General features: G+C 36.1%; 1 protein-coding gene across 11 annotated transcripts in view; it reads left to right on the top strand.

Moving 5' to 3' along the window:
- The window catches only part of GREB1 (growth regulating estrogen receptor binding 1), a 233,818-nt gene that overhangs the window by 76,553 nt on the left and 131,353 nt on the right, over positions 1-25,912 (top strand). For 6 of the 11 annotated variants that reach the window (XM_007476320.3, XM_016428803.2, XM_056813487.1 and 3 more), the window contains 2 exons: positions 9,046-9,205; positions 22,372-22,491. In XM_007476320.3, coding sequence (XP_007476382.2) covers positions 9,049-9,205; positions 22,372-22,491 — 277 coding nt within the window. In that variant the 5' untranslated portion in view covers positions 9,046-9,048. The remainder of the gene's footprint in view (positions 1-9,045; positions 9,206-22,371; positions 22,492-25,912) is intronic. The other 5 variants (XM_007476318.2, XM_056813486.1, XM_056813489.1 and 2 more) reach the window with 3 other exon arrangements.

Raw genomic sequence — 25,912 nt, 5'->3', positions numbered from 1 at the left:
CCCAATTTATTGCTTTCCTTCTAATCTTTTCTACAGTAGTTTTATTTGTACTAAAAAATATTTAATGTGTTCAATGTTATACATTTTACATTTCACAATGCTTTCTATCTCTTATTTATTTAAGAATTCTTCTCCTATCCATAAATCTGATAGGTAATATGTTCCCTGTTCTTCTGATTTGATTATAATATTTCTCTTTATGTCTAGTTCATGTTTCCATTTTGATTTTATTTTGGTAAATGGTATGATATTGGTAGATATCTAATTTTTGCCAGATTGCTTTCCAGTTTTCCCAATAATTTTTACCAAGTAGTGAATTATCATCATCAAAGCTTGGATCTTTTGTTTTGTCACACACAAGGTTACTATAATCTTTTACAACTCTTTGTGGTATGTCTATTCTGTTCCACTGATCTACTTTACTATTTCTTTATTTTCTCATTTCTTTGGACTTCTCTTGGTACCTCTCTTCCCCCAATATCTCTCATTAAGTATCTCCTTTAATTAACTCCTTTTCAACTTCCTTTTGCTTTATCTTCCTTCACTGATTGTAAACTCCTTGAGGACAAAGCCTGTCTTTTCTTTTTTTAAAATTTGTATCCTTAGTATTTAGCACAGTACCTGTTACATACTTGGTATTTAATAATTGTTTATCAACTATTGACTAAAGAAAAGCAGCTTTGAAAGACTTAAAAACTCTGACCAAAGCAATATCAACCATTTCCCAGCAGAGAGATGATTGAAATAAAGATCACAACCATACATTTTTTGATATGACCTCTATGTGTATTTGTTTTGCTTGTCTATGTTCATCTATTACAAGAGCTGTGTTATTATTATTATTAAAAATTTTTTTGCCTTTCGGTTAATGGAGAGGAGGTTGGTGGAGAGGGTTGCTATTAGTCATGCAAAAACAAACCAAACAAACAGAGGGGCATTGAAAAGTTTTTCTTTTTCTCCCAATGCACTAACAGGAACAGAAAGAAGTTTAGAAGTTGTCTGTTTATTTCTAAAAGATTTTTTGTAGGCTAAAATAAAAATGACTTCACATGTATTCCAAGAATGTCTTTCTTTTTGGTGAAGTGTTAACTTTTTGATAGCTATCTTGTGGTATTATTCCCTGTTTTGTTTTTATAAGCTATGCTTATTAAGCAATTATTTTATTATTTATAAAACATTGTCATGTTAAATATACTACATACTTGCATATATACTATGTAATATTATACACTATGATTACTCTTCCTGTTACTATTAGTTATCAGTGAAAAAATGGAATGATATAGGACAATAGTCTGAAGAGATGGTAGAGTCAAATAAGAATTAAGGAAGGGCTTGATCGTGAAGCACATTTTAAGTAGTAGGAAAGGAGTCTATAAAGATAAATAGAGAATGAGAGGAGATCAAGGGGACAAACTTGCAGGGGAGATGGAAATGGGGTAACATGCAGATAAGTAGAGTTTAGTGGACAAGTGAGTAGGTGGTGAGAAAATGGAAACAAATATTGGGATTTGGCAAGACTGCTGGACCTTGAATCAGGAGACACCACCTGTACTGAACTCCTTCCTTTGACATTTACTATGGTATTGGCAGATTACTTTAAACTCTCTGATTCACAGTACGATGGGAGAGTACTCTCTATATTGCTTAACTCATTGTATTATTTTCATTTAAAAAAAACTTTTAAATTTAATTTAATTTTTAAATGAACAAAAATCTATTTTCTCTGCCTTTTACATTCTTTTCTCTGTCTTCCTAGTAAAAAAAAAGGAAAACCAAAATTCTCATAACAGATTATGTATGGTCAAGCAAAACAAATTCATTGGCCATATCCAGAAATGCTATAGATTCAATCAGTCATTCAATACATTTTATTGGTCTACTAGTCTTGTGGAGCTAAAAAAAAAAAGAGGCAAAAGAGTGTCCTCATGGAGCTCACAATCTAATATAATTAGCACAGATTCAATTAGGGGAGAATAGTATGATTGCTACAAATAGGAAACATACAGTTTCTATGGGACAACTTGACTTTCTAGTGGATCCCATTAGCAGGAATCATGGTCAGTTGTAATGATGGTTGGCTAGATCATGGACAAAGGAGGCCAAGAGCTCCAGACAATAAGTGACTGATTTAACTCTTTGTTTGTTTTCTTCCTGTCTAGCACAGTCCTTTAGAAGGGATTGTGCTGGGGGCAGTTGGGTGGTTCAGTTATTGAGAGCCAGATCTAGAGATAGGAGGTCCAAGTTCAAATCTGGCCTCAGACACTTCCTAGCTGTGTGACCCTGGGCAAGTCACTTAATCCCCATTGCCTAGCTCTTATAAGTAAGGTAAAGATTAAAAAAAAAGGAGGGGATTGTGCTGAAGTAAGGAGAGTCAGTGGTCATAGTGCAAGGAGAGCCATGAGGACTGTCAAATGGCAGAAGAGAAAAGTCGAGGGAGACATTAAATAAGCAAAGAAAAAAAGATAAGCCTGGAAGAAACAGGAGCTGAGGCAGAGGTAAAGACTAGTAGAAGAGAGCAATGATGACCTTGTGTTTAGAAGAGGAAAAGTTAGGAGCCTGAGAGTAGCAGAGGGAGAGAAATGCTAAAGAAAGTGATAGAATCTTTACAGTTTGCCTGTACATATTCAACTTCTTAAATTTTTGAGATGGACCAGAACATCAGAAGCCTGTAACATCAGGTCTTTAAATGACCTTAGAGATAATCTTGTGCGGCCATCATTTTGCAGGGGAGAAATTGTTGCTTAGAGTGATTTTTCCTTAAAATTACAAGTAGCAAAGTCACAAGGAGAAAACTCAGATTTCCTGATTCTTAGTGACATGCCTTTTCCACGGTTACATCATGTACCATTTAGTCCTAAACCTAATTTGCCAAATACCTCTTTCATACTAGAACAATTTTTGCAGTAGATTTTTTGGTGTTTACATTTCATGTCTTGGCCTTATTTTGGTTTTATCTTCATCAAGAAGTCTTCTGGCTTACTAAAGACCATAGTGATCTCTATTGTCTTTGAACTTGTGGTACTGGCATATTTTAATCTCTCATCCCTCATATGCTGACTTATATTGTTGTTTATCTTTTATGCAAATCTGACCAACTAGATTGAGGTAGCATGATATAGATGAGAGGGCCCAATTTGAATTCTGGTTCTGCTATATGAATCATTGTGTGAGCTTGTGCAAATGACCACTTCTCTGGTCCTCAGTTTCTCTAGCTGGAAAAAAGAGGAGGATTGTGCTAGATAGACTTGATGGTCCCTTCCATCCCTAAATTCTATTAATTACTTAGCTTATTGAAGTAAAGGAATTGTTTCTGACATATTATCTCTATCACAGAACACTATACATAGCAGGTACTGAGTAACTGTTAGCATCTGTTGACAAAGCTGATGATGATAATTTTAATTTATATATGATTTTGAGGTTTGCAAAGTAATTTCCCTAAAACAACCAACTATACAAGACAGATACAGTTGAAGAAACTACTGTTAATTGTTGTAAAGTGACTCAAGGCCACTTAGCTAAGTGTATGTTAGAGCTAGAATTCCAAGTCTTTCTGTGAAATTAATGTCCCCCCCCCCCCCCCAACTATACAAATACTATTTTACAAGAATGATGATTCTTTACAGTTAATATATTTCTTTCCAAAATTCACTATGATTTTGTGAAAAATTTTTTTAAAGTAGACTTAATTTTTAGGCATTTTTATGAAATTCTTGTCTTCTTTACCCCATATTTTAAGTTTAAGTAAGACAAATAGAAGAAAATTGACAATATCTGGAAATATTAAAAAAATAATAAACTATTTACCATGAAGAAAAGTAGAACTACCACACCTAAATGTGTACTTCCCTTACCACAGAAACCTTCTGACTCATTTGTCCATATTTTGACATCTTCAGTGAGGGTATGAGTGAAGACAGGCAGGTTTTTCTTTTCTAAAATTGGCTTCATCTTTACCATCACACATCTGACTGAAAGATATAGAGAAAACAAGATTCCATTGTGTTCCTTATCTTTTGATTATGGAATGAGCATTTGATTCTATAGTATTAAAGTCCATCTTAAATATTTTTTTCCAACAAGTTAGCCCCCATCCAGATGTCAAAATAATGTTATATCCTTGAAAGATATAATAATAGCAATAATCCCTTTAAACAACTCTTCATCACAAACATCAAGCCAGGCATAAAATGGGAAGATATATGTATGCTAAAGATGTTTGCCACTGTGATGGAGGAAATCCAGTTCAGAGTCTTAGTGGAAGAGGGATTCCTTATGGAAAGTGAAGTCCTCCAAATGCTCCTATTGGAAGATGATGGAACTTGTTGCATCAAGCCCTAGAGCACTGTAGGGCCTCCAAGAGTTTAACCTTACCATCCACATAAGAAAACCCATGTAGAATAAGAATGCCTATTACCTAGATTATGGTATGCAGTTAGATGAACAACCTATAAAATTTATTCATCAGTATGTTTTTCAGGGACAGTGAAAATGATTAACAAATTGGGCCCAGAATTAAATAGGAAAGTGGATTGGACTCTCTGTAGGACAAGGCTCCTGTAATAAACCCAAGCTTCTCTCAGAGAAAGAAAGATTCATATTTTTAATACCAATATTCTATTGGCGGTGGTGTTTGACTATGAGACATAGGGCACAATAATCTTCAAAGAATTGAGTGGTATTATACAGAGGGCAATGGAAAGTTCAGGCGTCATGGATGTGAGCAGGAGACAATATTTAACCAATGAGAAACTTCAGTGAAGAGCAAGAATAGAGGGTATAATTGGGGAAATATATGATAGAGAGAAAAGATGGGTTATTCACGTGGTGAGGATGGAGAAATGAGGTTGACAGCCTGATTTTTATTACTCTACCGGTGCCCTTTTAATGCCAGGGTATAACAAGGAAGGCCTCCACCACATTGTGTGGGAGACTTCTGGGAGGAAATAGAAGAGAGATTCCTAGGACAGGCAGTCAAGGTTGTAACACAATCAGCTACATTGGAGGGGAAATCCAGTTGCATGAAATGATAGATCTGCTTGAATATGTCTATTTTCTTTAACAATGTCTTTCTTCCTTTATCTCCTAATTATCATGAGCTCTTCCAGAGAATGAATTGTGTTGGGCATAAAAACAACCAAACCACCAAACAACCAGACAAAAACCATGCAGCCTGTTTCCTTGTATTGACATTATTTTAAAATGATACCTTTCCTCTCCCCCCCCCCCCCCCATTGCCAGGTGAACTGTAAATACCCTACCTGCTTTCTTCCCATAAGTTGGCATGAACTAACAGGTTTTCCCCTAGAAGTCTTCTGAACAATTCATGAAATTCTAAGGCATAAAAAGGTGCTCTAGAACCAGAGGTATCAAACTCAGTTCACTAATATCAACTTTGGCAGAACCAGATTAAAATATAATTAGTAAGGGGACAAGTAGGTGGTTTAGTGGAGAGAGAGCCAGGCCAATTCTCCAGAAATTGGAGGTCCTGGGTTCAAATGTAGCCTCAGATACTTCCTGTGTGACCTGAGCAAGTCTCTTGACCCCCATTGCCTAGCCCTTACCACTCTTCTGCTTTGGAACTTGATTCAATACCTAGAATTAATTCTAAGATGGAAGGTAAGGATCTTAATATAAAATTAGGAAATGTTTGGCTAAATAAAAATATAACAAAGATAATGTTATTTAATGGTTTTTAAAGTCAATAGAATTATTTGTATTTGACACTACTACTTTAGTCAAGGACAAGTATTGCTAATTAATTAAAGGCAGTTTTACAGACCACCCTGCCTAAAAAGTGGAGACAGTGGCTCCAAAGGTAGATCAATCTCAGTAGATATTAAAATATGCAACAAATGAAAAAAAAGCCTCAGAAGTGGATTCTAGATTCTACAACTAAATAGGTTGCTTTCTTAAGCTGACCTCATTCATTCAAGAGAACTCTCCTTTTGTTTGAGACTAATTCCTGAAGGAGACCTTCCCAGACAACTCATTTCCCCAGGCTGTAACTAGGGGTTGAAAAAAGGAGGCCCTGTAGTCAAGAGTTATTACAGCAAGCAGGAAGTGTTTAATGGGGTCCATTTACTTTTAGTTAGAAGAGGAAAGGGCAAAACCTTCTTTATGAGGCTAGGAGAAAGTTAATGTGATTTTACACCAGTTCATTTTACCACCTAAGAGAAACCAGATCTAAATGGGGCCTGACCATGATCATCTTCTTTAAGGGCAACACCATATTAGGATGTTACTCAGCTATGCATCAACACCACCTTGAAAGTATGTAAATACTCATCCTCCTTCCCTAGAATCAAAACCCCAATGACATAGACTATATGTTTATTAAACTGATTCCACAAGTGAAAAAAAACAACAACTCTATCTTAGCTCTCTATGGCATTGTATGTAACAACTATTTATCATTAAGGAGCTCTTGTGACTACTCAGGAGGCACATATTGAGAAGTATTAGTGTTCCCATTTTACAAATGAGGAATATAAGACATGATGAAGTTAAATGGCTTGCCTGGGTCCCAAAGGGGACAAGAAGGTAAAAAGCAATTTATTAAGTACCCACTGTTTTCTAGATGTTGTGCTAAGTAAGAACTTTACAAATATTACCTCATTTGATCTTTTCAACAACCCTGAGAAGTAGATTCTATTATTGTCCCTATAATAGTCCCATTTTATAGTTGAGGAAACTGAGGCAATTGATGGTTAAGTGGTTAGTTTAGGGTCACATGGCTAGTAAGTATCTGAAGTCAAATCAGAACTTGGATCTTTCTCATTCAAGATCAAGCAACTCCAAGTGCCTCCTAGCCAGGAAGTAGGACTTGAACCCTGAGCTTTAGAGTACAGATCCTATCATATTATATTGCCATTGCCCATTAGATATGCCATGTCTAATTAAAACAGCAATTTTTCAGAATTTGAAAATCTTTTCTAATTCAAAAATGTTCTAATTCTAAATTCTAAAAAAAAAATTCTGATTCAAACAGAATACAGTTTATTCAATCTATAATTTCTTTTTAAAAAAGCATTTAGGATTATTAACCTCCATTTTGGATTTGGGTTTTTTAAACCCTTGCCTTTTATCTTAGTATCAATTCTAAGATAGAAAAGTGGTTAGGACTAGGCAATCGGGATTAAATGACTTGCCTGGAGGCAGACAGCTAGGAAAAGTCTCAGTCCATATTTGAACCTAGGTTCTCTAGATTTCAGGTCTGGAGCTCTATCCACTGTTACCTATCAGCTCCTGTACTATTTGTTGTCTTTTAAAAAAAAGTATATAATAAATTTTGCTTGTCTTGCTTGTAAATGTGCTTTCTTCTGAACTTTTTTCTGTTCTTTTCTATGAATTAAAAAAAAAATTGTTTCAAAGACTTTGATTGCTTGGCAACATAATTGCCCCCTTCAGCTTGCCTCCCTTACTCCCCTGCCCATTAAAAACAAAGAGAAACAAATAAACAAAAATCTTGTAACAAATAAGACTATTTGTGTTAAAGGATGATCAATGTAATGGCCTTGATCAAAAATGTACATCTCTGCATCTTTTGTTCATCCCAGTTGTCTAGAAATATGTTTAGGTATTTCCTTGATTTTAAGCCTTTCGAAGATGTTTTTCTTTACAATATTCTCCTGGTTCTGCTCACTTCACTTTAGTAGTTCATGCCTATCAGAATTTTCTGAAAACATCTTTAATCATTTCTCATATTATCATGATATTCCACCCACAATTAAATACTGCCATTTATACATTTAGTTCTTCAGATGAGAGGCAATATATATATATATATATATATATATATATATATATATATGGTGTGGTATTAGTAGTAGGAAAAGAGATGGTCTTAAAGATAGGAAGGCCTGGATTCGAATATACACTATTCCATCTCCCACTTATACTGTGTGACACTGGCCAAGTTGCTTAAGATTCTTTTTTTTTCCTTCTCATTTTTTAAGTTGTCATTCAAAATGCACTTCCCTATTGGTTATTGTAGTAAGAGGAAAGTCATATATAACTAAAACCTCCAAATAAAACAAAAGATACACTGATGTGAAAGACTACTACCACTGTTCTTTCTCTGGAAGTAGATAGCATTCCCGTCATGTCTTTCAGGGTTATCCCAGATTATTGCATTGCTGAGATAAGCTAAATTTTCACAGAAAATCATCGTCCAATATTGTTGTCACTGTGTACAATGTGCCCCTAGTTCCATTTTTTTCCTCTTTGCATCAGTTCCTGCAGGTCTTTCCAGCTTTTTCTGAAATCATCCAGCTCATCATATTTTATAGTAGCTTAAGGATTCTCAGTTCTATAGGCAGCTCTTGGAAGGTACTGACTTACCTTGGTAGGAGTTTTCTTATCCGAGAGTTCCTTAGAGCAATGAATTCACAGGCACAGTCCCTTTCCTTACATGTTCAACATCTTTTTCTAACTATACAATATTAGAAGCTGGGGGGGGGGGTGTTTTATTTTTTGGAGAAGATATGTTGATATTTTATCTATTACCCAGCCTTTTGAGTCGAAAATGCCTTTTAAAGCAGTCCAGAAGAGCGGATGGGTCTCTGAATTGCTAATTGCCTGCTAGTCCCATACAAATAGTATCTTTCCATCTGAATGCTTAAAGAGTGTCTTGTTTAAGGTTATGGCAATTAAAAAAAAAGTTCTTGGGTAGTGATGTTCTTCCTTCTGTACAGCAAGGCACCTTTGGGAAATGTCCCAAAGCAAGTTAAACTCGGGAATGACAAGAACCTAGTTTCTAGTAAAATATTTTAAAAAGTGTCAGACTCCTCCTTGCCTCCACTGAATAATGGAGAGCTGTTACTTATATAACTTCCTGTAATTTACTGGTTGGGGGTTGGGGGTGGGGGGCAGTCTGCTGGGTTGAAGACTGTCAGTTTTTCTTTTTCTTACCATTGGAGACAATGTTGCTCTTCTTCTTCAGGAGCAGGGTCACCTTGTTTGTTTTTTAGCTCTATAGGCATCATCCCTTCTGGAAACTGAAACTGAATGTGAATTTTCTTTAATTCATCCTCTTTTCAGAAGATGGGAAATTCTTATGCTGGCCAGCTGAAGACCACCCGTTTTGAAGAAGTTTTACATAATTCCATTGAGGCCTCACTGCGGTCCAACAACTTGGTTCCCAGGCCAATTTTTTCCCAGTTATACTTAGAAGCTGAGCAACAGCTTTCATCCCTAGAAGGTAGGAAAATATGATACATATTCTTTGTGTACATGCATGTATTTTAAATTTGAATAATTAATTTAAAAAATAGTAGGGCACTAGTGAGAAATTCTTAAAATTTCTTCTTTTCAATTTTACATGGAACATGTCCAAAAAAGATCAAGACTCGCATGCCTATATGAGGCATGTTTTTGAGATTATTGAAATATTAGAAGGAAAAGTGATACTAGCATTATTATACCATTCTTCTCGGATCCACAAAATTGCAAGAAGAGATGATTACCATAAAATTTAAAGAGCAAATATGTATCTTTTTGACCAGTTTAGTTTGGGTAGGTAGAATGTGTCATACTGTTTTTAAGCTGTGTTTTAGAGCTCTTTTTAAGGGGTGGGGGAATTGAATATTTTCATCTGGATGTGTCAGAAATGTTAACACTTCTTTTGTCTCCAAGTGACTTTTGTTTATTTTTTCCCAGTGATTGATGGCAAAACTCAGTCAAATACCTGAGGTGGTTTCTGTTTGTGATAAGCAGTGCTGAGGTCATCTAGAAATTGCCTAGAAAAAACAAGAAGCCCTTAGCTACTGAAAAGCCATCCAAATTGAAATTAAATTGCTCCTAATGCCTGTGGAAAGCTGTAGGATTTACTTAATTACTTGAAGGAATTAAGCTTAATTGCTTGAAAAAATTCTGGTCTTATTCTTATTCTTGTCTTTTAAGTATACCTAGAATTTATAAGTTTGGATTTTGATGTCAAACAGAATCTCACAGACCTCCAATGAATGAGAGAGTTAATATTTAATCTAGGCTTTCCTTTTGGTTTGTGCTTTTGATTGGTGTGGCCTGAGGATGCTCCCCTGATATGCAGATTTTGTAGACATATGTTGCCACTAAAACATGTGGATCCAATGGAATAGAACCCCAAATTAATGTTTCTTTTTTAAAAATTTAAGTGAATTTATTTAGTCAATTTAGGACATTATTCCTTGGTTACAAGAGTTATATTATTTCCCTCCCCTCCCCTCCCCCACCCTTTCCCGCAGCCAACACACAATTTCATTGGGTATTACTTGTGTCCTTGATCAGAACCTATTTCCAATGCTGTTGGTGTTTGCACTAGGATGTTCATTTAGAGTCTACATCCCCAACCATATCCCCTCGACCAATGTATTCAAGCAGTTGTTTTCTTAGGTGTTTTTACTCCCACAGTGTTTCCTCTGAATGTGGATAGTGTTTTTTCTCCTAGATCGTTCCAAGTTGTTCAGCTCACTGCATTGCCACTAATGGAGAAGTCCATTACATTCGATTGTACCACAGTTTATTGGTTTCTGTGTACAGTGTTCTCCTGGTTCTGCTCCTTTCACTCTGCATCAATTCCTGGAGTTTGTTCCAGTTCCCATGGAATTCCTCCACTTTATTATTCCTTTGAGCATAATATTTTCCATCACCAACATATACCACAATTTGTTCAGGCATCCCCTCATTTTCCAATTTTTTTGCCATCACGAAGAGCGCAGCCATGAATATTCTTGTACATGTCTTTTTCCTTATTATCTCTTTGGGGGTACAAACCCAGCAGTGCTATGGCTGGATCAAAGGGTAGGCAGTCTTTTAGCACCCTTTGGGCATAGTTCCAAATTGCCCTCCAGAATGGTTGGATCAATTCACAATTCCACCAGCAATGCTTTAATGTCCCAACTTTGCCATATCCCCTCCAACATTCATTACTTTCCTTTGCTGTCATGTTAGACAATCTGCTAGGTGTGAGGTGATACCTCAGAATTGTTTTGATTTGCATCTCTCTGATTATGAGATTTAGAACACTTTAATTGTTTTGATTTCTTTAACTGAAAATTGCCTATTCATTTCCCTTGCCCATTTATTAATTGGAGAATGGCTTGATTTTTTTTTGTACAATTGGTTTAGCTCTTTATAAATTTGAGTAATTAGATCTTTTTCAGAGGTTTTTGTTATGAAGATTGTTTCCCAATTGGTTGCTTCCCTCCTAATTTTGGTTGCATTTGGTTTTGTTTGTACAAACCCTTTTTAATTTGATGTATTCAAAATTATTGATTTTATATTTTGTGATTTTTTTTCTAGCTCTTGATTGGTTTTAAAGTCTTTCCTTTCCCATAAATCTGACATGTATACTATTCTGTATTCACCTAATTTGCTTATAGTTTCCTTCTTTATATTCAGGTTATTCACCCATTCTGAGTTTATCTTGGTGTAGGGTGTGAGATGTTGATCCAAACCTAATCTCTCCTATACTGTCTTCCAGGTTTCCCCAGCAGTTTTTATCAAATAGTTGGTTTTGTTCCCCAAAGCTCAGATCTTTGGGCTTATCATAGACTGTCTTGCTGAGGTCACTTACCCCAAGTCTATTCCACTGGTCCTCCTCTCTGTCTCTTAGCCAGTACCAAATTGTCCAAATGAATGTTTTAACAGTGTACTTTGACAAAATGACTTCTTTCACAATTTAAGGCTACTTAGAATAATCTTGTTAGGATAATAAGTGAAATATGAGATCCATTAGAGTTTGAGGAGCTAAGTGAGTAGCTTGCAGTTGGGTTTGCACAATGTAACAGTGTGGACCTCCTCTTCTGTCCCCCACTCCCCCCCATTTATACCAGCAATGAACTTTTTGGGACCTTGAATTTCACCTTTTAGTTTTTTTCTTATACTAACCAAAGAAATTTTGGGTAATAATGGAGAATGTCCCTAATTAAATTACCCATGCAAATTAGGAAATTCACAGACCTTGAAAGGAAACTGGACTTGAAAACATTTATTTTGTGCTCCTGTGAATAAATGATTTTGCTAATATTTACTGACACAAGTGGCATTGGGGAAAGACTATTAAAATTTTTTATAGCTTTACCTTCCATTTTGAAATTGTGTATTGCTTTCCAGGCAGAAGGGCAGTAAGGGTTAGGCTATTTGGATTGTGACTTGCCCAGGGTCACACAGCTAGGAAGTGTCTGAGGCTAGGTTTGCTCTCAATCTACTGAACCACCTAGTTGTCCCCAGGAAAGACTATTATCCAAAGAGTCAAAAGATCTATATTTAAGTCTTGACTTGTCTACAGGCCAGCTAAGAGACTTTGGGCATGCCTTTCTGGGCTTTTTATCTACAAAAAGAGGGGTTTGGATTACATGGAAAATACTCTGGATTTGGTGACAGAGGACCCACCATTCAGTGATCTGTGATTTCTGTTAGTGCTTTTTCTCCCAATGCTATTATAATCTGTCTATAGATTGGTAGTCAGTCTTTGGAAGTTGCTATAACTGAACAGTTAATCAACCTGGGGCCAGACTATTGATGAGCCTCTTTGAACAAACATTCTATCACCAAGGCCATGCTTGAAATTTTTTCATCTTGGTATGATCTTCATCATTTGTTCCTTTAGGAAACCAGAACCCCCATCTTACCATGATGAGGCATTAAAGAAGGACTTTATTTTTAATTTTTGCTTTTACTATTTAAAACATGTTTCATTGATACACTTCCCCTGTATCTTCACCTGTACCATTCTCAATGATTCTCCTCTTCTCTTCCTCGACCCTTTTAACAAACTAGTACAGGTTGATAAATATGTCATATCTGACACTGTATGTTTTATTCCATACCTATATCTTACCACTTGTCTATTGAGAAGCAGGAGATATACTCATCCTCAGTTTACTGAAGTTTTAGTTGGTTCTACATTGATCTAAGTTCTCAGATCTTTCAGTTATTTCCCCTTTATGCTGCTGTGGCCTTTTCTCCTGGTTCTGCTTATTTTGTTCTGTGTCAGCTTATAAGCCTTCTCAAGAGTCTCTGAATCCTTCATTCTTTCTCCCTTTGTATTTATAATATTTCATCAATTTACATGCCACAGTTTATTTGGCCATTCTCCAATTAATAGGCACCCACTTTTTCTTCCAATTCTTTGTCACTACAAAATGTGCCTCTATAAATTTATTTTTGTTTACATTGGTCCTTTCCATCTGTCTTTGACCTCATTAGAGTGTATATAAAGGAAGATATAAATGGAAGAAATTATTTTTAATTAGAGTAGCACATTTACATAGTATTTTCTACAGAATTCTTATAAACTAACAACTTTGTGGTGTAGGCCATGCAAATGATTCCTATTTACTGGTGATAAAAATAGAGGCACTGAGAACATAAAACAAATTAACTTTGGTTGTGTGACCAGTAAAAGGGAGACTCAGACTTAAACCAAAGTCTTCAGAATCCAAGCCCAGTTCTTGTTTTTTATATCACATTGAATAATTATTTTCTGAGCACTGAGAAGTAATGGGAACAGCTTATTATCTGAGAAGAAGATTTTATTACAATCACAACTCCCAGTGGGTGGGGGCAGGATAAGAAGGAGAGCTCTTTTAGGATTTCTGATCTGTGTGTTATTTTTACACGGGAGTAGACTAACTTTCCCCCTTCACTATGAGGGTGTCTGCATTTTTGACAATTCTAACCCCACTGGGATGCCCATATCTGGTTAGAGTACTTTGGGAGTGAGTAGCTTTTCAAGGTCAGCTTTTGAGGCTTACAATTTACATTCCTCTGGGTTGAATGTCAACAGTTTGCTTCCAGATGTCAGGAGATTGTTCAGTAGTTCGCTTTGGTATTAAAACCAGAGGCAGGCTTTCTTTTATGTCTCATCTTCCCATTTGTCCATTGCATCAAACTGACTCCTTTCTTTTCCCAGTGTCTTTAAGGTTTGGGGTGGAGAAAGAAAGAAAAAAAGAATTAGTAGAGGCAGTTCTTATGTTTTGTTAAATGTCACAGTAAGCCAAAGCTCTCAGCTCCAAGCCACTGTTTGCACATCATAAAACCTTGTGGAGACTGGTTTGTTTAAGCTACATCTTGTTTTGTCTGTCTCTGGCTGTGCCTCTTATCTCTCCACTCTCCCTCCTTAAAGATTATTTTTATTGCTGAGGATGCTTGTATTCTAAATACTCCTTTGCCCCATTAACACTATCTTTACTTTTTAGGATAATTTCAATCTGGTACTATTATCCAGTTAAGAACATTCTCATTCTCTCTTCTCTTTCTCTTTGTCTCTCTCTCTCTCTCTCTCTCTCTCTCTCTCTCTCTCTCTCTCTCTCTCTCTCTCTCTCTCTCTCTCTTTCTCTCTCTCTCTCTTTCTCTCTCTCTCTCTCTCTTGCTCTCTCTTTCTTTGTCTTTCTCTTCTTGTTCTCCTTGTTCTTCTTGTCCTTCTCTTCCTCTTCCTTCTTCTTCTCCTCCTTTATCCCCCCCTACCTCCCTCCAATACACCCTTCATGTCCCATTGCCATTTCTCTGGTCAGGAAAACAAACAAACCCCTATATTGTGCACATTTTATTTATTTATTTCTAAATAACCCCTCTAACTCACACAATCATAATTTTGAAGTATGTATTTTATAGGCAAAGATGAAAAAATGTCATTTGATAACGAAATGGGATCATTATGACATGAACTGGTTCAGTTTGTATTTCTGTATAAAGCAAATGATTAATCAGTATTTGCCAAATTACATTTAAATGGTGGAATCAAATCAAAATGTAAATGGAGGGACAGTGTGGTATATCATTAGTGGGAAGGATGCTAGATTTACAAGCAAAAAAATCTAGTTTTGAATCCTACTTCTGACACATGGGTGTAAATATCAGTGAGTCATTTTGCTTCTGAGACTTGGTTTCCTCATTTGTAATTTGATGGGATTAATCTTTGCAACTACCTATTCGGAACTGCTGGATGATGCTTCTATAATGTGGGGAAGGTAGTAAGGGGCTGAGATTGTAGATACATTCTATTAATAGAAGAAGATAAGGATGAAAAGAAATGCATGCCTTCCTTCTTTATAGTGTAGGACACTGAGATTCAGGAAAATGAGATGATTTTATTTAAGGTTACATGGTTAATGAGTGCTAGAGAGTTGGTATAAGCAAGTGTTTTATAGACTTCAGGATGGTGTATAAATGCAGGTAAAGAGAAGGGAACTGAACCTAGAATTAAACTGCTAGAGGGAAAAGAAGGATCTCTTTCTACCACTTAGTACAGGGAAACTTCAGAGCAGTTTAAAGTAACTTCTCACTCAGGGTTCCATAGTCAATATGTCAGACAGGACTTGAGCCAGTCTTCTTGGCTGTAAGGCCAGCTCTCTATCCATTTCAGCAGCCTGCTTCACATATAAATGTAAGTTATTGTTATTGCCTACATTTACAGGTAGCAGTAAATATGCTGCCATAAATCCTGCAGAATCCTGGGCTTGTGATTTGAGGGGAACAAGCTAAAGGTAATCTGGTTTACATCATTAATTGTTTTAAAACTCTATCCAAGCCAAGGGAGCTTTAGTAAGTAACTCTGCTCTTAGTTGGCTCCTGATTTTTGAAAGAAAAGGCAGGGGAAAAAAGAAACCAAGCCACTTTTTGCTCTCTTAACTGATTCTACCAAAGGTCCTGGAATGTCTTATGTGGACCTTTGACCTTTAATCTTGCTTTCTCACTGATGGGCTTTCAAGTTCTTTCTGTGTCTTTAGGGGGCTTAAGTAAAGTCAGTCTTTCATTTACTTGTGAGCCTGAATTCCTGTTATTTTCAGCTTTGCAGGACAATGCATTTCCATTGGGTGCTACAACAGACTATAACTATGTAAGGCTGTGTGCAGTTTCATTTTCTGAGGATTTCTCACTCTTGTGCTGCCTTCCTTCTCTGGGTTAGAGTCCCTGTATTGTCTTTATAGTGCTAACTCAAAAAAAGGTCTTAATTTTATTGAAAGGGAAGGTTCTTCTGACACTAGTCTAATGCCAGGTAAATAGAGAGAGAATGTGTATGTATTCTTAAATATTTGTATAGATGTGCATAAAGAAAAATATTAAATGCTTGCAAGGTAGTCACTTTGCTAATTGATCTGCATACAAATACAAAAGAGAGCTAGTCCTTGTCCTCAGGGAATTTGTATTCAAGTAGAAGAAGTCAACACTTGATGGGGAGGGTGGCCAAGGGAGACTTTTTGAGCTGGGCAGTCCTGGAGATAGTGAATAATGGTGAATGGAGCCAGAGGGCAATTAATTAGTTTCTATGCCCTTTCCAGGAATGATTGTGTAGATCTGATTACTATTCTCAATAATGTGGAAAGTAGGGAGAGTTCTCCATTACTAACTGGAGACCCACCACGCTTTCTGGAGATCTCCATGCCATACTACTGTATCTGTGCTTGTGTATAGCTTTCTTCCAAACCAAGAATGTACTGTTTTCTTACTTCTTTTTGAATCCTTTGAATCCATTAAAACAACTCATGTCAGCTTCTACAAAAAGCCTCCTGCCCTTCTCTCGCCTTAGCTGCCAGTGCTTTCACCTCCAAAATTACAATGTATTTATCTTGTACAGATATATATGTTTACATGTTGTTTGCCCTGATAGAATGTAAGTTCCTTGAGGGCAGGGACTGTTTTGCTTCTGTCTTTGTATCTTTAGATATGAACTCTCTAGAGTCTAGATGATGCCTAACAAATTGTACCTACCTAATAAGTGCTTATTGATTTATCTGAATTATTCTAGCAATTAGGATCACAATCTGATTATTAAGGAAGAAACTTCCCTATAATTGTAAAAAAAAAAAGCCACTGCGCTAAAGCGGTGAATATTATTTCTTATAGACTCCTTTGACACTTTATTTGCTCCTTTTTGAAGTACGGTGTAGTAGAAAGAATACTGGCACAAAATTCAGGAGATGAGCCTCTAATTCACTTTGTGATTTTCAAGTCATTAACTTCTGTGCCTTAGTTTCCTCAGATTTAAGTGACAAGATTGGACTAGATGATCTCTAAAGCAATCCTCAGCTCTAAAAAAAATCTCTGATTCATTTTTATCTGACATTTATGAATAAGTTTATTTATCTGACAGAAAACTAGAAAGGGAAATGGGGTTGTGTGGAATTGGAGGTAGGCACTTGGCACCAAAGGGAAGACAGAAAAACCATGGTATAGTTGTAGAATTATATTACCTTGCAATATAATGAAGGTTGCTTATAACAGACAACATCTGAAATATTGGGGTAAAGTTACTGAAGTTTTTGAGAAAAAGTTAAATGATTTAAATTATGGTCAATATCAAATAATATGTTTTATGGTTCAAAGAATCAAAATTGTAGGCTATGCAAAGGACAATGGAGAGTCACATGGCAAACATAAGCAGACTCTTATCAAATGACTAAAGGTGATCTGTATAAGAATCAGTCAATCAATGAGCATTTATTAATCACTTAATGTATGCCAGAGGCTCTGCTAGGTTCAACAGATACAAATATAAAGACTGGAAACAATTCCTTACTCTTAAGGAACTTACATTTTAATAAGGAGTATAAAGGATATTATTACCTAGGAAATATCATCATTGCAGCATTTTAAGATGGCTTTAAGATTTGAAAAATTATATACATTACTTCATGCCAGTTCATATATAAGAATGAATGATAATAGCAGATAAACAATTCAAGTGTTATTGTACCCACCAAAAGCTATGATGGAGAGTTGAGCCTCCTTACATTGAACGATTCTTCCATTGGGACTCTCTGGGAACCCACTCAAGAATCACATAGGATGAAAAGGCCTGAAAAGGGGGGCAGCTAAGTGGCTTAGTAGTTAGAGTGATAGGCTTGGAGCTGGAGGATCTTGATTCAAATTAAGCCTCAGACATTTCTTAGCAATGTGACACTGGGCAAGTCACTTAACCACATTGCGAAGCCCTTACAGCTCTTCAATACTTAGTATGGATTCCAAGACAGAAGGTAAGGGCTAAAAAAAAAGACATAGAAAGCCTTTCCTATGTACATACATAAGGGAGTACACATACTGATATGATATTTGAAGTATATCCAATGGGACCCATAACAAATTTCAGAAAGATTTCCATCTAAAATAGTGTTGATCTTTCAGTATATATTTGTATCTGTGTATATATAAATATATATAAGTATATGAATAGATGTATATACATATATAGCTACATAAGTACATACATACACACATGCAATTATGTATTATGTATATAGCATATATGTATAATATTTAGGTATAAAATACTTAACCTTTACAGCAAAAATAAAATAATATGCCTATAAAAATATTGAATAAATTCCTTAAGTCTAACATACTGAGGAAAGAAGACAGAGTTGAAGTCTATAAACTACAAAAGCCAAAACATATTGCTTGTACTAATCTGTTGTGCAGAATTTTTTATAATTTTTTTAGTTTCCTGACCATATTATTTTTTAAAATCTAAATATTACTTGTTAGATAACATTAAATAATTATAAATCCTTCTATAAAGGCACTCCAACCATGAATATATGATGATGCAAAAATTTCATCAAATGAGCAAAATCTTGAGATTAAAAATAAAATAGTTGATATTAAAAAAAATTGGCTCTTAAGGGAATGAGCTTTATTTAGTTGTAAAACTCCCTGATGTCACACTGCATTCATTCCCTGATGGTGCCAGATAAATGATGAGTACCTTATGTAGACCCAGATGCTAAACATAATTGTTTTTTCTTGATATTGTTCAACTTACACTTGGCTCTAGCTTTTCTAATCAAGTAGAAATAGTTATATAAATATAATTCCACAATTTTAATCATTTAATAAAATAGCCAGGTGCTGATTGTCAGATATAATGCTTGTATTCTAGTACAGCTTGAAGTGCCTGTTCTTAAATTCATTCTTTGGTTTATATTTAAAAGTTCTGCATCTCCTCTTTTGCTAATACCCCACTGGAGGGATAATTTTTAGGTATAAGATTGGACACACTTTTATGCATATGGGCAGATAATGAGAAAATTGTTCAGTCCTTTTTCAATTGTATTCAAGTCTTTGTGACCCCATTTGGGATTTTCTTGATAAAGATACTGCAGCTCTTTGTCATTTCCTTCTCCAGTTCAATTTACAGATGAGGAGACTGAGGCAAAGAGAGTTAAGTGACTTGCCTAGGTTACATAGCTAGTAAGTTTCTAAGACCAGATTTGAGCTCAGGAGGATGAGTCTTCCTGACTCTAAGTTCAGCATTCTATCTACCTAGCTGCCCTATAATGATGATGATATGTAAAAATTAAAATTAGTCTCAATAAATAGGGATTTAAGGGATTTATTAATGATCATTAGAAATCAAGGAATAAAGAGGATACAAAATAAAGACCACATGCCCATGGCTGATCAGCCAATTCAAATGCCCATCTTACCACCACCAAGCTCAGGACAGGAAGTAAAGAGGTGGGACCCTACATGTCCCCACCTAATATCCCCTGTCTATAGGAAGTATGTAATGACAGAAAATCGGTGGGCTCCCAAGAAATGTAGTACTTTAGGGTAACAGATAATAACATACATTATTTAATGTTTATTAAAGGCTTTGCCACAAACCTATAAGCTTGGTACCATAAGTATTGATATCTTCATTTTAGAGAAAGGGAAATAGACTCAGGAAGATGAAGGTGAGGTAATGTGGCAAATAAGGGGTAGAAACAGAATCTGACCCAAATTACTACAATTATCTTAATATGTTTTTATAATTTAGTGGAAAGCATGTCATAATAGTATTTTTTCCTATCAGATAAATATTTAAGTACCTATCTTGAAGACCTACTAGCCATCCTTAGGTATATGACAGTGAGAGGATCCCAGACTCTGAAATGATAGTACCTATCTCTGTATTTTCAGAATTTAGTGCTTACTGGTGTTGACTATTTGAAGTACTGTCACATAGAAAAGGCATTTGATGTGTTCTGCTTGTCCCTAAAGAATGAAAATTGTAACGAGGTAAATTTCTCCATAATATAAGACTTAACTTTGCTTCTGGAAGTAGGGGGTTCCATATTAATAGATGCATTCAACTAAAGGCTTACAAAATTACCTTTTGGGTGTTTTGTATAGATAGAGGTGTTCTGATAAAGGTTTTAATAATCAATTCTCTTAAAAGAAAAAAGAATACTTGACACTTTTAAATTTAATCAGAATCATTAACATTTTTCCCCATGACTATCTTAAGTCTAGACAGTCAAGACAACAATAAATCAAGTGCTGATTTGTAGCAATTGCTGATTTCCAAGGTGTAAATGCTCACATTGAAAACTTAACAACCAAAGAGAGCTAGTTCAAATTGGTTCCAGGGAATTCTTGGTCAGGTATGAATATGATTAGGTAGATTCCGATGACTTTCCCAGTTCTGAAATTCTTTATTATTTAGAGAGGTTGGATATCAAGGGGAAATATAAAAAGTTTGGATAAGATATTTTCCTTGAACTCCTGAATTTTATAGAGTCTAAAATGGATTCTGTTGGCCAAGTATGTTATAATAATCTATTGTTGGGGTACAGATCATTTGGTAATACAACTATCAATGTGTATATGTGTGAATTTCAAAAGTCTCCATCTTGGTATAGCACCCAAAAATTGTGCACACCCACACTACACAGGCATGTACTAGTCAATGACAAGTCAGAAATAACTAACTGCCCACCTGGGCTGTCCTAAGCCAAGCTAGAGCCAACCATTGGCACTTGTGAGGCACAGGAAGTGAGATAGGGAACAGTCTCTGGAATTCGCTCACTTCCTGTGGAGAGAGCGAGACGCCAGTTGGTGTTAGAAGCTTGGATAGGGAGGACGCCCGCAGACATCTTTCCTTTAGATCAGTCAAATGAGTTAAGGACTGATTCTTTCCACCTTGGCCCTTTGGGCAAAGAATTGGAAACTGAGGGGTTGTTCATCAACTCAAGAATGGCTACACAAATTATGGTTTATGGATGTAATAGAGTGTTATTGTACTATTAGAAATGATGAAGGTGATAGTTTCAGAAAAACTTAGGAAGATCTGTATAAATTAATGCAAAGTGAGATGAGCAGAACCAGAAAAATGTATACAATAGCAGTAACATTATAAAGACAAACTTTTGAAACACTTACAACTTTGATCACTCATGATTCAAGAAGACTTACAATGAAACATGCTACCTACCTCCTAATTGAGATGATAGACTCATAGTGTGGATTTTTACACACACACACACACACACACACACACACACACACACATACACACACACATACACGTACACACCCCTCTCCCCCCATAGTCAATAAGAGAATGTTTTACTAGATTATATACATTTGTAATAGATTTTTCCCCCCTCTCAATGTGGAGGTTAGGGGAGGAGGGACCAAGAGAAAGTAGATTTTTGTTGATTGAAAATTTTAAAAGAATTAGTGTGGTTGGGTAGCTAAGTGGCTTAGTAGATAGAGAGCCAGACTTGGATTCGAGAGGATCTAGGTTAAAATATGACCTCAGATATTTCTTACCTGTGTGACCCTAGGCAAGTCACTTAGCCCCATTTCTCTAGCCCTTACTGCTCTTCTGTCTTGGAATTGCTACTTAGTGTCTATTCTAGAACAGATGTTAAGGGATTAAAAAAAATTATTATTGTATTTGTTTTTGTACCAATAATTTTGGTTCATAGACATTCTTCTTTACCTTCTACCACTGAACTGTCTCTTGTAACAAAGAAAAATATTTAAATAAAACCAGTAGACACAGTGACCACATTTGAATATAAACCCTTTCTGCATTTAAAGCTATTCACAAAGAGGCCGCATCTTGTCTTTCTAATCCTTTACTTTGTTATCCTTTCTACTGTTCAGTGCTATTATTCCACATATATGGTGCTCCATCTCCTGTGCCAGGTTTTTTGTACTTGCTATCCTCCATGCTGGGGGTGTTCTCCCTCCTTATGCCAGCCTTTTAGGACCAGTGGTTTCTTTCTAGCCTGAGCTCAGATGCTACTTTCTGCATGACTACTTTCATGATTCTCCTTTTCTCCTCTCCCTATGGGAGTCTCTTCCTCTTCTAAGGTTGTCAGATATCTATTCTGAATGTACTTTATGTTTACCTCTTTATGTATAAATGTTCTCCCCCATCAGAATGTAGCTTCTTGAGGTGAGTTTAAATGTTTTCAAATTATTTAAATTAAATTTTTAATAAAACTTAAATTATTTAAATTTAATTTTCTGGTGTATTTCAAGTTAATTTTCAAGTGTTGCTCTGGTTCTACTGGGTCTGTTGAAAACAAAGGCCAAGAAGAAAAGCTTATTTTTATAACATTGCAGAATGTTGACTATCTACTGCCATGCTTCTTTCTTTCCTTTTAGCAGGCAGCAGGGGGGACAATGAGGAAGAAGAGGAAGAGGAAGAGGAAGGACTGGAGTCAAGTAGCCCCCTTAACCCTTATCAGATGCACCCTCCTCCTGAAGGATGCTGTACCACAGATGGTAAGGATTTTGCTAGATGACCAGGGAAAGGACTATTTTTGCCCTTAAGTTAATAGACCATAGAGCTGGAAGTGATTTTTAGAGATCTTTAGAGAACACTGGGTCTAAATCCCCACATTTTAATAATAATAAAAATATTAGGAGACATTTATGTAGTACTTTAGAGTTTGTAGAACTTGGTAGAAGAATCTAATGAACCTGAGCTAATTTGAGTTCAAAAACCCCCTATGAGGTATAGGTCTTCCAGGTGATATTTCCCCTCACTTTACAGTGACTCATAGAGACTTGCCTAGGGTTATACAGTTAGTAAATGGCAGTGACATACATATCCATGTCCTTTGACTCTTAATCAAGGGTGTGATTTTCATTCTCTGTACCACAATATGAAGAGAAGGTAGCTGAACCCTTTTGTCCTGGGCTATCATAAGATTCTGACAGCAGTGCCATGGGCATGTAGGACCTTTGGAAAAATACTCTGTAACAAAGATGTGACACATGACAGTAACACAACAGACAGAGTAGCATCATGGAAAGAATATTCTACTGCAAAAATCAGAAGACCAGAGATTGAGTCCTGCATATGCCATTTGCTGGCTTTGTGACTTTAGCTTAATTCTTACCTTTATGAACCTTAGTTTTTTTATCTGTGTAATGGGAATGCAATGAGTAATTTCTGCCCTGCCTGCCTCGTAAGCTTTTTCTGAAGATTAAATATCATTTACGTGAAATTGCTTTTTAACCAATAAGTGATAAATAAATTTGAGAGATTACTATGATTTTATTCCTCTTTTGTGTTCTTTGATGTCCTTTATATTCTTCAGCTCCCATAAGGAAGACATTCCTGTGATTCCAACATAACAGGAGATGGTTTCTTGATCTACCTGGTAAAAGAATCACAGATTAGGTCACAGTTTTGAACTTGGAAAGGACCTTAGAGGTCAAGTAGTCTGATGTCTTCATTTGATAGATGAGGAAATTGAGGATGAGAGGTTAAGTGATCTGCCAGGATCATACAGGGAAGTACATAGCTTGTTGGAGCCCAGAAACTCCGACAAAGGATCCAGTGCTTTTAATACTATAGGAAGCTAAGTGAGGGGCAGCTAGATTGCATAGTGGATAGAAGACTCATTTTCCTATTCAAATCTGACCTCAGAACTTACTAGCTGTGTGACTCTGGGCAAGTCACCTAACCTGGAGTAGCCCCATCTGTAAAATGAGCTGGAGAAGGAAATGGCAAACCACTCTGGTATCTTTGCCAAGAAAACTCCAAATGAGATCACAAAGAGTCAGACACAATTGAAACAACCAAACAACAACAAAGCAGTATTTATGTTTCTTCTAAGCAGAAGCACCTGAGCTTAGAGCCTAAACAATCATGTCTTAAAATAAAAGTTATCAGTCAGTGCTTTCTCCCCTTGTCTAGTTCTGTAGGAGAAGCTGCTCTTCTGCACTGGCCTCACCATGTCCCAGGAACTGCTTGGCCTCTTCTATGTACTGTCTCCGCTACTGAGTTATAAAGAAAGTAGTTTTTAAGCCTTTAGGCTTTCTAGATATGGTGGGTAGCTCACATTTTAAACTTTATTTCTCTTAGGGAAAACTCAGAATGAGTTCACACTCAGGAGGTCAGAAACCTAATGTATCTTTGAGGAATGGGAGCAGAGACTCTTACTACCATCACTCCCAATAGGCCAAAACAGTAAGAGGAGAGACTATTTTTGTGACTTTAACTGGCAGTAAAGAAAGGAGGGAAAAAGAAAATTAAGAAATGGAAATTTCTGATGTCAAGAGAGACAGAGGTGAAAGTAGACAAATTCCCCAGCTGGGTAGGTATCTATATATAATCAACATGCACACATTGGCCATTTTATAGGTCATGAATTATCTGTATTAGGTTAGCTTCCTAGTTTATTGTTTTTAAGCCCTATTACTGAATTGTTAGGTAGTTAGGTATAGGCCAATCCCATATCAGGAAGTAGGGGGGAGGGACCCTGGGGAGTGCAAGGCATGCTGGGGGATGTAGTTTCAGCATACATTATTTTTCTCAAAACCCACATACCCTTCTCCTGCCCTTCCCCCCTCTCCCCCATCCTTTGGAAGATCAGTCTCCCCAGTGGATCCTGCAAACATAACCAAAGATACATACAGTTTTTAAAGGGGAATATATAACAACTTGGGGAGAATAGGAAACAAAAGAGAAAAAGAACAAAACCAATTAATTAGGAGGCCCTTTGGCAAAATATACAAAATAAATGCATTCAACAAAACAAATACAGTTAATAAAATAAATGCATGTAACCTCCCCAAAGTTCAATTCAGCATATCAAAAAGTTTGCTCAGGATCTCTTGGAGCAGTGTGTGGTCTCTGCAGGCATCTTTATGGTATCTTCTGTAAGGAGTTCACTTTCTGGATTCTTGGAGGCAGCAAATTTATTACCCTAAAATTATTTTTAAAAGAACTTAAACTTTTCATCATAAGATAATAACACAATATCAAATGTGTATATGTGTATATATTTTTGTCATATGTATATATACACACAAACAGACATTTCCATTCTCCAATAGAATACATTCTGCTCTTGTCCTGGTAATTAGACTAGTTGAGTATCTTAGTAAATATAACAATAATAAAGGAGTAAAAATAAGACATATTTATATGAAACTTTATGTTTGCTTATGATTACAGAACACCTGGCATACAATAACTGTTATTATCCTTTTGAGAAACCTGTGAAGGAGTTCATGATTTTTAGATGAGGAAACTGAAACTCCCTGAGGTTAAATGAGTTGCCATCACAAAGTTTAGAGATATCATAAAGACTGATTTGACTATTGATTGCATATGTCAGGTCATTGAGAATAAGGAGTTAAGGAAAACAACAAGATTTTGAAGCTAGGTGTCTGGAAGAATGGTGGTATGTTTTATTAGTAATAGAGAAGTTCAGAGTAATGATGAATTTTGGAGGAAAGATAATGAGTTTTGTGACATCCAATTCAATTATGTCCAATAGGTAGCTTGTGGTATGAGACTAGAGTTCAAGAAAAAGAACAGAGAGTTAGGGACAGTTGGGTAGCTCAGTGGATAGAGAGCCAGACCTAGAGACAGGAGATCCTGGGTTCAAATCTGTCCTTAGACACTTCCTAGTTGTGTGCCCCTGGGCAAGTCACTTAAGCTCCATTGCTTAGCCCTTTTTGCTCTCCTGCCTTGGAACTAATACACAGTATTAATTCTAAGACAGAAGGTAAGGATGAAAAAAAGAAAAGAAAGAAAAAGACCAGAGAGATGGATATATAGATCTGGGAGTCATTTGCTGAGAGTGTCATTTGACATATTGGGTGTTACTATAGGCAAGACATATCAACTCTTTAAGTTTGTTCCTCATCTGTTAAATGGAGATAATAACATTTGCAGTACTTAATA

The sequence above is a fragment of the Monodelphis domestica genome, chromosome 1 (assembly GCF_027887165.1).
Source record: "Monodelphis domestica isolate mMonDom1 chromosome 1, mMonDom1.pri, whole genome shotgun sequence".
Lineage (NCBI taxonomy): Eukaryota > Metazoa > Chordata > Mammalia > Didelphimorphia > Didelphidae > Monodelphis > Monodelphis domestica.
This window is presented reverse-complemented; position numbering and strand designations above follow the sequence as displayed.